Genomic DNA, 13,256 nt, shown 5'->3' on the forward strand with positions numbered 1-13,256 from the left:
TTCAATTTTTTTAGAAATGTGAAAGATTGGTAAAAAAAACTTGTATCAATAAAATGAGTCGAAATTCGAAATAAACGCATTTAAAAATCCAAAAATACGTACAATAAACCGTACTTAGGTCATATGAATTTTTCATTTTTTTGTTTTTACTTTTTTTTTAGTTATTTTCGGATTGATCCGTAAAAAAAAGGGAGAAAAAAATGACGACAATGGATATCGAATTATATGTTTCAATTCTGACTTTACAAAACGTTTCATCCTAAAATCAAAATTATTTTCCCCCTCTCTTCAAAACCAAGCCATAGGGAGAGGTAATGGAGGCCAAAATTTCGAAAAATGCAATATAATGTATCAAAATCTAGATTTTTAGATACGCTAATTCTTCATATTATCCTTCTCTTTTTTCTCGAAAACCTAACAACGAAAAACGATGAGCTACGAGTAAATAAAACGCAACAATAAATATCAATCGAAAAATGGTATAATTTCTTTCCAAGTAGGTATCAGCTGACGTAAAAATATTATTAATCATACAACAATAACAAAAACAATTAAACAAAGAACTTAGTCTTTTTAAATTTTCTCTTATATACGAGTAGAAACCATCCGATCAACAAAATCCAAACACGAGGAAAAAAGAGAACAAACAAGAAAAAAACACACAAAAATGGGAAGGAAGAAGGAAGGAAAACTATTCAAGTAGGTATCCGTTAGCAGCCTGAGTCTAAAAAATTGATCTCGCAGTTTAGATCCTATTTCGACACAGGCAGCAGAATGAAAAAAAAAACTACAAATAGTTGGGTTTAATATTTTCAATTTTAATTAAAATAGTATAGTCTAAAAAAAAAAAATAATAAAACGCTCAGGTAACGTAAAATCACGCATTCGAGAATCGAAATTTGAACGCATTCGATTAATACTAACAAGTTACCTACGTTATCTATATTTGTTTTAAAACTAATTTTTAAAAAAACACTTTTTAAATAAGATTAAAAACATCGGTTGACATTTTCATAATACGATGATGATTTTAGGTCGTCGATACGATAAATTAAACAGGTAATACGGGATCGATGAAATTTTCAGGAATATTAACTATATTTGATTAATTTATTGTACTATTTTTTGGGGATATAAAATGTTAACAGTTTCGTTTAGGAAATAAATTAAAATAATACCGAAGTTATTCGACGACAACGAAAATAACCGATAGAAAAAAAATCGTTCAAAAAAAAAACTTACAAATTTATTTACAAAAATATCGTTATTTCGAAAACAAGAGACACAGTAACAGAAGGAGAGAGAGTAATAGGAAGAAAGAAAACGAAACCTTTAACGTAAAAATAAATTATCGAGTACTTAAAAACGGATACATACGTATTTTAAAATTTACGTAGAACAGAGTAATAGGTAGAGTTCGTCAGTAAAAATACATGTAAATTGTTGTTTTCGTTAACACAGAATGAGTACACGGGTAGTGATAATACTACGATTACGAATTATTTTTAGCGTTTTGAATAGCTTTCCAAGATTGGAATAGATTCTTAATATCGTCCAGAGCTTTCTCGATGTTATTAGCAAATCGACTCGAGTTCTGAAAAAAAAAAAAAAAGAAAAAAGAAATTAAAAATTGAATTATTTGGAAGTAGGTACGTATAAGGGATGAAAAGACGGAATTATAAAGATTGCGAACTAACCGTTTGCGGATTACTTAATTTACTGGAAATATGAAAGAAAATGAGATCTTCCCCGGCGACGATGTACGAGACACCATAGCCGTCGTCAGCTACCGGCCCGAAACCACCTCCGGCTGAAATACAATCCGGATTCTCCTTAGCGTTGAATCTATTCGTTTGTCCGTGCGGCGTTTGGGACGTAGACAGTCTCCATGGTTCACTCAAAACCGCCTAGAATAAAAATCAAAAGAAAATGTGTCATTTGTGATTGAAATATACCAGTAGGAGATAATTTATGTTTTTTTTTTTTTGACCAATTCATCAATCGAATGTTATGTGATCCTATAACGTTTTCAACATTTTTTTTTTTTTTTTTTAAAGAATATATCCAAGATTTTAGTAACTAAAATATCAGCCCACAAATTGAATACTTTTTCCAAAATTTGATGAATTCTAAGAAATTTAAAATCACTATCACTCTTTTAGGCAACGATAAAAAAAATATTTTTTGATTAATATCGTTTTTCAAAAATAAAATTTCAATACATATTTAGATCGATCTGAGGTCTCTCTTTAAGAATTTGATTCAAAATTCAAAGGGTATGCCCTTCTCCCCTGCTCCTAACTCGGATTTTGAAAATATTCACAGAGTATCTTTGAGGATTTAGAAAAATTTAGAGCCAAAAAAATGTCGCTCTCCCCTCGCCTGGCTTCTTATGCAAAAAAAATCACTTTTCAATCGAAAAATTAAAGTTGAAATGAGGTGACGGAGGGGGGGGGCGACGACGGAGGGCCAAAACAAATTCAAATCAGCTGCCCAATATTTTCTACGTTTCAATTGCTTGAAAACGAATGAGAAACCCTCAAAAAGTTAGTTCTTTTGATTTTTCATTCTGACTCACCATTTTAAAAATTTGAAAAAAATGCCAAAAATAAATTGTTTTCATGGATTTTTTATCCTGATCTAATATTTTAAAAATTTGAAAAAAATTACCATGACTTGGAGTTGACATTTTGGCAAAAAATCTAGCCTGTGGCGCTTTTAGATTCGGAGTTACGAAAGTTTGAAATTTTTTTTCGTACTTTTAGGCTAGAATACAGTGCAAAAAAACGTTGAAACGAATTCCATTAATTGGCCTTTCATTTCTCAAAAACATCACTGAAATTTTAAAATTTTCGATCAACGTGGTGATGAAAAGGAATTTTTTTGAATGAAATAAATAGAAAAATTACTACGATTTTTTGCATGAGGAGCAAGGGTAGGGAGGTGAGCGAAATTTTTTCGCCTCCAAAATTATTATTCGATCACTCTAGGATACCCTATGAATGTTTTTAAAATTCGAACCAAGAACAAATTAACTATCATAACGAGGGGGAGAGGAAGGGAGTATAAAAAATCCTGCCAACAATTATAAGAATTGATTTTGACAGACTGAATCCGAAATCCATTTTCCAGAAAATTTTCAGTAGGATACTCAAAATTAAAATTTTCAATATTTTGACTTCTTTTTCCTGAAATTTAAAAAATCTGGTTGAAAAATAACTAAAGGTATAAAGCTGAATTTTGTTGGATCGGTGAATTTTCAAATTGACCAATAATTCAGAAGTAGATAGAGATTAAATTCTCAGCATGACAAATGAATTTTTACACCTTCAGTAAGATTTTAAAAATGCTAAAAATTCCAGATTGCCTATTCACTTTTTTTTTTTTTTTTTTTTTTTTTTGGAATCCGTTTAACCAAAGTCATACTTTGAAAGGTGGGGCTGGAATTCACTAGAACAACATATTTTCGGGTTAAACACTTTGAAAGCAGGTAATAATTAAATTTAATAAATCTATAATTATATTTTTGATGCCTAAAATTCTGATTTTGAAAATAATGGGAAAAAACCTAAATGTAGCAGAAGATTTTAGATCAACTGGAAATGGTAAAATTTGATTTTGGCAGGTCAATTTTACATAAACTTTTGCAAAAAAATCACCTAAGTATAAAAAATTTGATAGCCTTATTAAAAAAAAAAAAAAAGGAAAAATAAAACCAATCTATCTCGAATTTCAAGACTTTTTCCTCTCAAATTCTCAGAGATTTAGCTCCCCTCCCCTCCCCTCTCCTCTAGAATCACTTGCATATTTTTTAGGTCAAAAAAAATATATCGTAGCGTATCTATTCTTGAAAATAAAAAATTTTCCTACGAAAATTACTCTTGAGAAGGGAAATAAGCATTTTACTGCCGATACGAAACGATGAAGCAAAAATAGCAAAATGTTTAAAAAATTATTTTCATGAAAAAAAAAACAGAAAACGTGCAAAACTTTCAACGTTTTTTTTTTTTGTGAAATTTTTTCATTATTGATAAGTATTTTTAAAAGACGTTCTTAAACCAATTCTTTGATTTTTTTTTTGAGATGATTTTTGTGTTTTAAATGATTCCTGAGTAGATATCTTGATTTTTTTATCGTTTCTTGATCCGAAATGTAATTTATAGACCTTTTCTCGACGCCACCAAAACCAAAAAAATATTGAAACACGTTTTTTACAGGAGGGTAAAACCTCTTGAAATTAGAAGGGCAACAGCATAATTAATTCTAAAAATTGTCTAAAAATCCAAAATTTTGACATAAAATTGATACTATGTTCCTGAAAAAAATTACAGCCCCTTGAGTTCAATTTTTCGATTCTAAACGAATTTTTTTCCTGATAAGTTGAAAATAAAATACCCACGTTTAAAAATGGCGAATCCACTTCCAAATATTTCGATACGACGTATAAACAGAACAAATGTCTGTCAATTCCTCTTCCCACCATCGCATCTTGATATCCACGTTGATGGATTTCACAAGCTTTCTTCAATAAGGTAATTCTTTCTTCAGTCTGCATATAAGAAAATGAAACCAAATGAAATTAAATACACATCTCGACTAAAAAAATTGTCAGGGTGAACATTTCAAAACATTTCTAAGATTTCATACCGTAGCATTAGGATCTTGCATAGCTTTAACCCAAGCAGACGATTCAACCGTACAAGGTCTAACAGTTTCCGTTCTTCCTTCACGATATAATCGAGTCATTGAAGCTTCATACGTCAAACTGAATTTTCCGAAATCCTATTCAAAAACATTTAAGTACCATAAATCACCATAATAAGTACATAAGTATGCAATACAAAGTGCAAACTTTTTTTTTTCAAATAATATTCAGAATGATTTCTTTTCGAAATTCCACACTTACCCTATAATAGGCTAATTGCAACGCCATCTGTATATACGCATCCGGACTAACGCGGCAAGTTTTCATGAATCCTTTGCCGTAAGCTTTGTGCATCAAAATACGTAAATCCAAATCATTCAACAAGGTGTACGCTGTCTGAAAAAGTTCAAATCAAAACACCCAATTTAACTCAATATTCATCAAAATTATTAAAAAAAAAAAAAAAAAAAACAAAGAGATAGTCCAGTCTTTTTCTGAAGTTTTCAGATCAATTTTCCAAATCTTTCAAACATCACCAACGCACAAAATATTTTTTTAATGCAAAAATGAACTAATTTAGAGAGATTGGGAGGAACGAGAAAATTTGTCAATCACAATGGAACCATCCTAACTTGCACAACATTTTTGGACTGGACGGAAAGAGATCGAAAAAGGACCCCGAATACACCACCAGCAAAAATTTGATCAACTGAAATTCATTTTTTGACTTTTGGTAAATTTTTAAAAATAAAATTTTTTGGCCCATTCCTCAAAAAAATTCAAAATTTAATCAAATTGACATAAAAGGCTGGAATTTGATTTGTATACCCTATTTTTGACTTTTCTAGTCAATTGGTAGTAATTTTGAACAATTCTCGAGCCTTGAACACATTTTTGGATTCTCCAGTTATCAAAAAATTCTTTAAACATAGTGAAAATAAAATTCAGCATCTATAAATTTTATGTTTTTCCCATTATGCGGTCAAAACCAATGAATTTTTCATTTTTTTTTTTTTTTTTTTTTTTTTTTCAAAATGATTGTTACAGAATGGAAAAATTTTCCAACTTCCCCAGATTTTTCAGCGACTGAACACTCTGCAAAAAAAAAAAAAAATCATCTGTCTAATTAATAATTACCTTATACGATTTCTCAATAGCGTCGATCGCAGGTTCGGGTAAATCCCATTGTAAACGAATCGGTTTCGGTGGTTTAAATTCTGGGATTCCTTTCGTATGACCATCTTGGTCGTATCTAAAGTTTCGCAAATATTAATCGAGAAAAAAAAACGAATTAAAAATTGAACAAATCGCTAAATCAACGTATAAGTAACTAATAGATATGAAAAAAGAAAGGTAAATTTTACGAGCACATGTTTTTACGCTTCACTCGTATTAGTAAAAATAATGTATGTACATTTCGCATTAATGAAGCTAAAGATACCTTACCCAAAATTCGTACAGGAGGTGCTAGAAATGAAGCACTTCGTAATTAATTTTTTGCACAATTTGAATTATTAGGGAATTTTTCCATCAGAAATTAATTTAGGAAAAAAAACACCAACAAACGTACGTGTATTTGGTACGAGAAGCATTAATTGTAAACTTTGAAGCTTTTACCTGACTAATTTTAATCATAAAAATTTTCATATTTGAATTAATACAGCAGAAGGACAAACACAATAAAGCAAAAGTAGTGTTAGATCATTAAAAAAAAAAAAAAAAAAAAAAAAATATTACAAGTAGGTAGCTACCAAAATATATAAATTGAAAATAAAATGTATATTATAGTCCGGCATACGACAATAATATGGATAATTGCAGCTCACCCCCTCCCCGAGCCCCTCCAAAAACGTTTCTATTAAAGGGGATATTCTGAGGAACAGACCAAAAATGAGAAAAAAAAATCAAAATTTTATCAAATTGACATAGAAACCTGGAATTTGAGATATGCCCTATTTTCAACCTACCAAATCGATTGGAAACGATTTCAACCCGTTTTGAGCAGTTCTGGAGCCTCCAGTAGATTTTTGAAACTTGAAATTACCACAAAATTTCATCAAATTAAATTGGAAATCCTAAATTCAAGCTGCACTTCAACTTAAACACGTTGTCAAGTCGACTACTGACGAGTTCGAGTCATTTTGGAGCCTCCAGCGACTTTTTGAAAATTCTTGAAGTCTCCAGTATAGGTTTATGAAAGTTGAAATTTCATCAAATGGAGTTGGAAAACGCAAATTAATTCTGCAAGCTAATTTCAATACGCTTTGAAGTCGATTGCAGTTAAATTTGAAGTCGTTTTGGAGCCTCCAGTAAAATTTTTTAAAACTTGAAACTTCAACGAAATTTCATCAAATTTTTGTATCATTTTTGAAAAAAATTTACAGAGTGAATTTCGGCTTTCTGACTCAGTTGGTGAAATTCTGTGAAATTTCCAGTTTCAAAATCTGCTGGAGGCTGTATAGGAATTTTCAAAAAGTGGCTGGAGGCTCCAAAATGACTCGAACCCACCAGTGGTCGACTTTACAGCGTGTTTAAATTGGAGCTCAGAGTATATTTCAGATTTCCAACTCAGTTTGATTAAAATTTAATGGAAATTTCGAGCATTGATAATCTGCTGGAGGCTCCAAAACGACTTGAAATCCACCTGCAGTCGACTTCATAGCATATTGAACTCAGCTTACAGAATGAATTTCCATTTTCCAACTTCATTTGATGAAATTTTGTGGAAATTTCAACTTTCGAAAACTTACTGGAGGCTCCAAGAATTTTCAAAAAGTCGCTGGAGGCTCCAAAATGACTTGAACGCACCAGCAGTCGACTTGTTATCGTGTTTAAGTTGGAGTACAGCGTGAATGTCGGATTTAATACTTCACTTGATAAAATTTTGTTCAAATTTCAAAAATTTGCTGGAGACTCCAGAACTGCTCAAAACACTTTGAAACCGTTTCTAATCGATTTGGCTGGTCGAAAATAGGGCATATCTCAAATTTCAGCATTATAGGTCAATTTGATAAAATTTTGATTTTTTTATCATTTTTGGTCTAAATTTGATTTTAAAAAATTCACCAAAAATCATAAAATGAACTTCAGCATTTGAAATTTTGGTTGGTGATGGATTTTTCCATGTTCTTCCGATCTAGCTTCGTCCTTCAAAAAATTTCGTTCGGAGTCCTATTTTGAAAAGCAAAATGTGCGATTTCAGCTGACCTGTCAATCAAAATGGCCGCCATTTTGTTTGTAAGACCATTTTTTTTTTGGCAAATTTGCTTTAAAATGCTCTTCAGGACGTCTCCTTTGAAAAAAGGTTGTCGTAGAGGGTCGATGGGTGGGGGGGGTGAAATTATTTATACATTCATATGCCGGACTATTATAAAAGAGATCCGTATCAATAATTCGATCTGCATTTCAGAAAAAAAATCGAAAACTTTTTGCGAATTTTTACCAAGAAATGCATCAACATCTAGGGCCATTTATTTTTACAAATTCAGAAGATATCAACGGATAAAACCAGATTGAAAATTAATTCGTCCAATTCTCGTAATTTCGTTCCAATTGATTTACACTTGAATGAGAAAATAGTACCTAACCGAAAAAAACACACGCACACAAAAAGTACCCTACCCAAAGGCCCATACCAAACGCACGTACGTTACTTTGGCCAATATAGCACATCACTTCGCGTGCATTAAACATCAACGAGTGACGAGTGAAGATTAAATCAGAGAATTTTGTTAAAAAGGCGCGAATTTATGTGAATTGAACTTGTGCACGCGTTTAATTTTATTGTACTAAGTAATCGTATTAATCAATCTATCGTACATCGTAGCAGGTAAACTAAGTGTACCTAGCTACCAAAATGAAAAAGCATATTTAAATTAATCTACGATAAAAAGTAACTGACCCTCTGTCCAGTTCAAGCCCAATGATATACTCCCACATATGTCCAACAACCGGAGCATCTGCCCTGTTTATTCCACACACCAAAGAAATGTACAAAATGATTAAAAATACGTGAAATTACGTACGATATGTACACCTTCACCTTGTATCGTGAGTACATAAAAATGATAATAAATACTAAATAAACCTATTTATAATACAAATTAATACATATTTATCCGAGTACAGATAAATACCTACCACCTAAACCTACTAAATATATGTAATACTGATGAACCTTATTCCTCTGCGAGTATATTTTACGCCGTCCTTCTCTAAAAAGGCTGACAAAATAATTACAAACTGATCAAACAGTTTTAAAACACATATCATTGAAAAAAAATCTCAAGTACCTACGATTTAATAAAATCGCCATAAAATTTGGCACAACCTAGTCTATAAAATTTCGTCAGCCTTCTCCAAGGACACACTTCCTGCAAAACTTGCGGTTTTTTTACAACAACACAAGAATACCACATTTTTAACGAAGCTATCAACAGGTGTGTATTTTACATTAGTGTGCTATAATATTATTACCTTTATTGTTACTCGCTGCCGATGCCAGTTAAAAGTGAATTATTTACACGAGGGTGTATGCATAGTCTACCTATGCAAGTGGAAGGTAGACTCACAACACCCCTTTTTCTTATCGCTCCGTTGATCGTACTCGAGTCGAATATGTATGCAGCGTGGCATAAGATTTGAAAACTTCACAAATACATGTAGAAGGCTTTTAAGGCTCGGATAAGAACGACGATTGGCTGAACAACTGAACCATCCTCTTTAATAAGGCACATCTACAGTACATAATAATTTTACACTCGGAATGTCAGATTTTTGAATTGATTTGAACGCTTTTTTTTAGAGATAGAAGTGATAGAACTACAATTTCTGAATCACAAATTGAGCAGAGGTGGAGGTAACTAATTCTACGATTAAAAATTAGATACGATTGTATGTAAGAAGGCAATCAAAATGATGAATTTTAGAATCTTGAGATGAATTTTGAAAGAATCCCCTCCCTTCTCCCTTCCATCATACAAAATTTCACGATAGTTAATGACGATGACCCAACCCTCAACCCTCGTACATTTTTTCAAAATACCATTCATTTTTGTTTCTAACCTAAAAAAAGGTTATTTACAAATTCAAAAATTATAAAATGCCACATTTTGGAAACAGCCTCGAAAGAAAAATACCCGGAAATCAATCAATAGGAAATCACAAGAGACCAAATCAAGACCACGAAGTAGATTACAAATAATAAAAATAAAGTGGAATTCAACAAAAAAAAAACACAAAAATCGACTTTGAACCTCGAAGACAAAATCCAAAAACCTGTAGAATAATCAGACACACTCGAGACACCAACAATATCCTGAAAAACGATGCAAGAAAAATGACTTCGCCTTTCCTGTTCAAAAATACACCTGAAACGAACTCCAATCAATTATCAACTCCGATGATAACAAAGGTGGAAAATGATCGAATAAAGTTACCCAATTAACAATCGAAATTCCAAACAATGGACACACTTTCAATTTCAACGACCTATTTACAATCATGAAGTACATTTCAACAAGTCCTGACCTATGTCTCTTAATTTATTCGCTAAAAGGAAAACGTAAGTTGGAGTGATTCCCAAAATACGAGTACCAAATCATTATTTCTCCAATTTACTCAGAAGATGACTTTTCCAAATACAAAATATTCGATCTTCTAATGATCTGAAATAGTTTATAAAATAATCTAAAATTAAATGTGAACTTCTAAAGCTATAAATTTGCCAGCAAAATTGTTGCCAAATATTTGCAAAATTCAGTTTGAGGGATTTTCTGTAAAAAAACAACTTGAAAATAGGTTTACAATTAAAAAAATAATAAAAAACAAGCTATCGAAAAATTGGAAAATTATTTAAAAGCCGACATATTATTTAAAACAACACCAGTAAAAAATTTTTCATTTTAGTTTTTGTATTTCAACAATCCCTCCTCTCTTCCTTCACCTCATAGTGAAAAAATTGCTAATAAAAACCAATCCAATCAATTTTAATGCAAAGTTGACAAAAAAAAAAAAAAAAAAAAAAAAAAAAATAGAAAACTGTTTCAAAAGGCACGAAAATGCAACTTCTTGCAGCTGTAGAGGGGTGGAGAGTGGTTGAAAGGTCGAAATCCCCAAAAAAATCACATCTAGCACATCTTCAAAATGTACATGTCTAATTTCAGCATCCCAGGTCAATTTTTTTAAAAAGAGGGAAGCACAGCGACCACACAAAACCAAAAATCATTTTTAAAAAAAGCAAAAATACATTTCTTGCAGCTTTGAGGAAGTGGAGAGGAGCTGAAAAGTCGACACCCCCAAAAAATACATTCAGAACACTTTGTAAAAATGCAGATGTCAAATTTTAATTCCTTAAATTAACTTTTTAGGGCCTCCAGTGCTGACCCAAAATCCAAACGGAGTTCAAAAAGGGCACGAAAATTTGTTTTTTTGTAATTAAAAAGGAACAAAGAGGGATTGGAAAGTCAGACCACACAAAAGGCACATTTAGAAGCTGTTCTGAGTCAATTTTCTGTCTTCGGGTCAAGTTTTACAAGATTTTCGAAAGTCAAAACAACACAAAAAAAATCTTTGTTCTCCTAATTGCTTCAAGATGTTAATTTTTCAATATACCACTCAACTTTTGAATTTATTTCAGTTGATAGCAACTTGTCTTAGACTAATTTTCACCCCCTCCACCTCTCCCGGAAATTTGGATGCACGAAAATTTTAGGTCAAGGTCAAGGTCAACTCCACTACTGTAGTGAGTAAAATTAACTTGAAATTCAAAACGTAAAAAAATCAATTTTTTGATTTTATTCGAGAATTTTTTATTATTTTGGTTTTTTTTTACTAAATTTACGAAAATTTCAATAAATTTCATTTCAAAATGATCATTTTTTTTAACCAAAATTAACTTGAAATTTAAAACGTGAGAAAATCAATTTGTTGATTTCATTTTAATTCGTTTTTTCTACTTATCAATTTGATGGAAATTTACCCTACATTTTTTTACATTTTGAAGATCGATGAAAATGGATTTTTGGATTCTGACTCCCCCCCCCCTTTTGTTCTAACCTTCAAAACATTTGTTGATCATTTCAAATTATTATTTTTAACCAAAATTAACTTGAAATTCAAAACGTAAAAAAATCAATTTTTTGATTTTATTCAAGAATTTTATTAGTAAGTACTTCTTTTATTATTTTGTTTTTTTTTTTTTTACTAACTTTACGAAAATTTCAATAAACTTCATTTCAAATAATCATTTTAACAAAAATTAAATTGAAATTTAAAACGTAAAAAAAATAATTTTTTCAAAAAAAGTCAATTTGTTGATTTTATTTTTATTCGTTTTTTTTTACTTATCAATTTGATGGAAATTTACCCTACATTTTTTTACATTTTGAAGATCGATTAAAATGGATTCCCCCCCCCCCTTGTTCTAACCTTCAAACATTTATATGGAGTTCAAGTTGGGTTTAGACAAACAAATTAAAATGAAACACAGAACCGAAAAACTTGAAGAAATGAAATATAAAAGAGCATTAGGTATTTAGTTACAAAAACAGAAAAAAATATGAAAAGTTCATAATTTCGTAAAATTGTACAGTCAGCACGAAAATTAGCAAAAAATTGACACAATTATTCCAAGAGAAAAAAAAACCAAAAAAAATGATACAATTTTTCAAGTTTTAAAAAAAAAATCTTATTAAAATGAGATTTGATTTTAGTCTTCAATTTAAACTATTTTGAGCATTTCTTCAATTTTTAAAACAACAAAAAAAATTAAGAATAAAAATGTTTAAAAAATAGAAGTTTTCATCAAAAAACACCTTTTTTTGTTCATTTTTTCATTTTTTTTTCAAATTTTTAATGCTCAAGTATTTTTATGAATTTAAGATACTTAACTTTTTCCAATTTTTTCAAAAAAATTGAAAAAAAATGTTTTTTAGCATCCTCAAGTTTTCTTATGGTGAACTTCGAATAAAAAATATGGGAGAGGTAAGGAGATGCAGTGACAAAAAATCACAATTAAAATTCTCTTATCAAAACAATTTTCATTGACATTTTTTTTTTTTTTTTTTTTGGAAATTAAGGTAAAAATTTCTGGAAGAAAACTTAAAAATAGCTCAAAACAATAAAATTTTAAAGACTTGATTCAATTTAAAAATTTTTAAAATTAAATTCAACCCACTAAAATTATTAAAATTTTACCTATTTTAGATACACGATCAACATCCAATTCTGGATCCCCAAAACGAATCAATCATTTTACTAATCGACTCAGCGTGAAAATCAAAATACATAAATCCTAGTCAGGACTTGTGAACATACACTTTTTCCTCAAAAAAAAGAAAAATCCTAAAACAATACACAAAATGATTAGCTCAACGATCGAATAAACTCTAGAAAGAAAATGAACCCAACTCTAAAGTATAACATCCATCAAAACTAACCAACTCCAAGAGAGAAAAAAAAACATCAACAACATTTTCTACATCTAGAATAACAAATACAATAATAAACTAAATAAAATACAATTCAAGTACTCGATAAAAACACTATAAAATCGTTCAACTTCGAATACGATCAACGCAAAATGAGACAATTCGTTACAATAATATAAAGC

The 13,256-nt window shown here is 30.4% G+C and overlaps 1 protein-coding gene across 3 annotated transcripts in view; it reads right to left on the reverse strand.

The window, feature by feature from the left end:
* Positions 1–463: 463 nt before the first annotated feature.
* Positions 464–13,256, reverse strand: part of whd (carnitine O-palmitoyltransferase whd) — a 65,071-nt gene continuing 52,278 nt past the window's right edge. For 2 of the 3 annotated variants that reach the window (XM_065355535.1, XM_065355534.1), the window contains exons 13-18: positions 5,783–5,897; positions 4,907–5,041; positions 4,648–4,782; positions 4,400–4,549; positions 1,698–1,907; positions 464–1,594 (exon numbers count right to left, since the gene is read on the reverse strand). In XM_065355535.1, the coding sequence (XP_065211607.1) occupies positions 1,493–1,594; positions 1,698–1,907; positions 4,400–4,549; positions 4,648–4,782; positions 4,907–5,041; positions 5,783–5,897 (847 nt within the window). In that variant the 3' untranslated portion in view covers positions 464–1,492. Of the gene's footprint in view, positions 1,595–1,697; positions 1,908–4,399; positions 4,550–4,647; positions 4,783–4,906; positions 5,042–5,782; positions 5,898–8,546; positions 8,610–13,256 lie in introns of all 3 variants that reach the window. The other variant, XM_065355537.1, reaches the window with a different exon arrangement.

The sequence above is a fragment of the Planococcus citri genome, chromosome 3 (genome assembly GCF_950023065.1).
Source record: "Planococcus citri chromosome 3, ihPlaCitr1.1, whole genome shotgun sequence".
NCBI lineage: Eukaryota > Metazoa > Arthropoda > Insecta > Hemiptera > Pseudococcidae > Planococcus > Planococcus citri.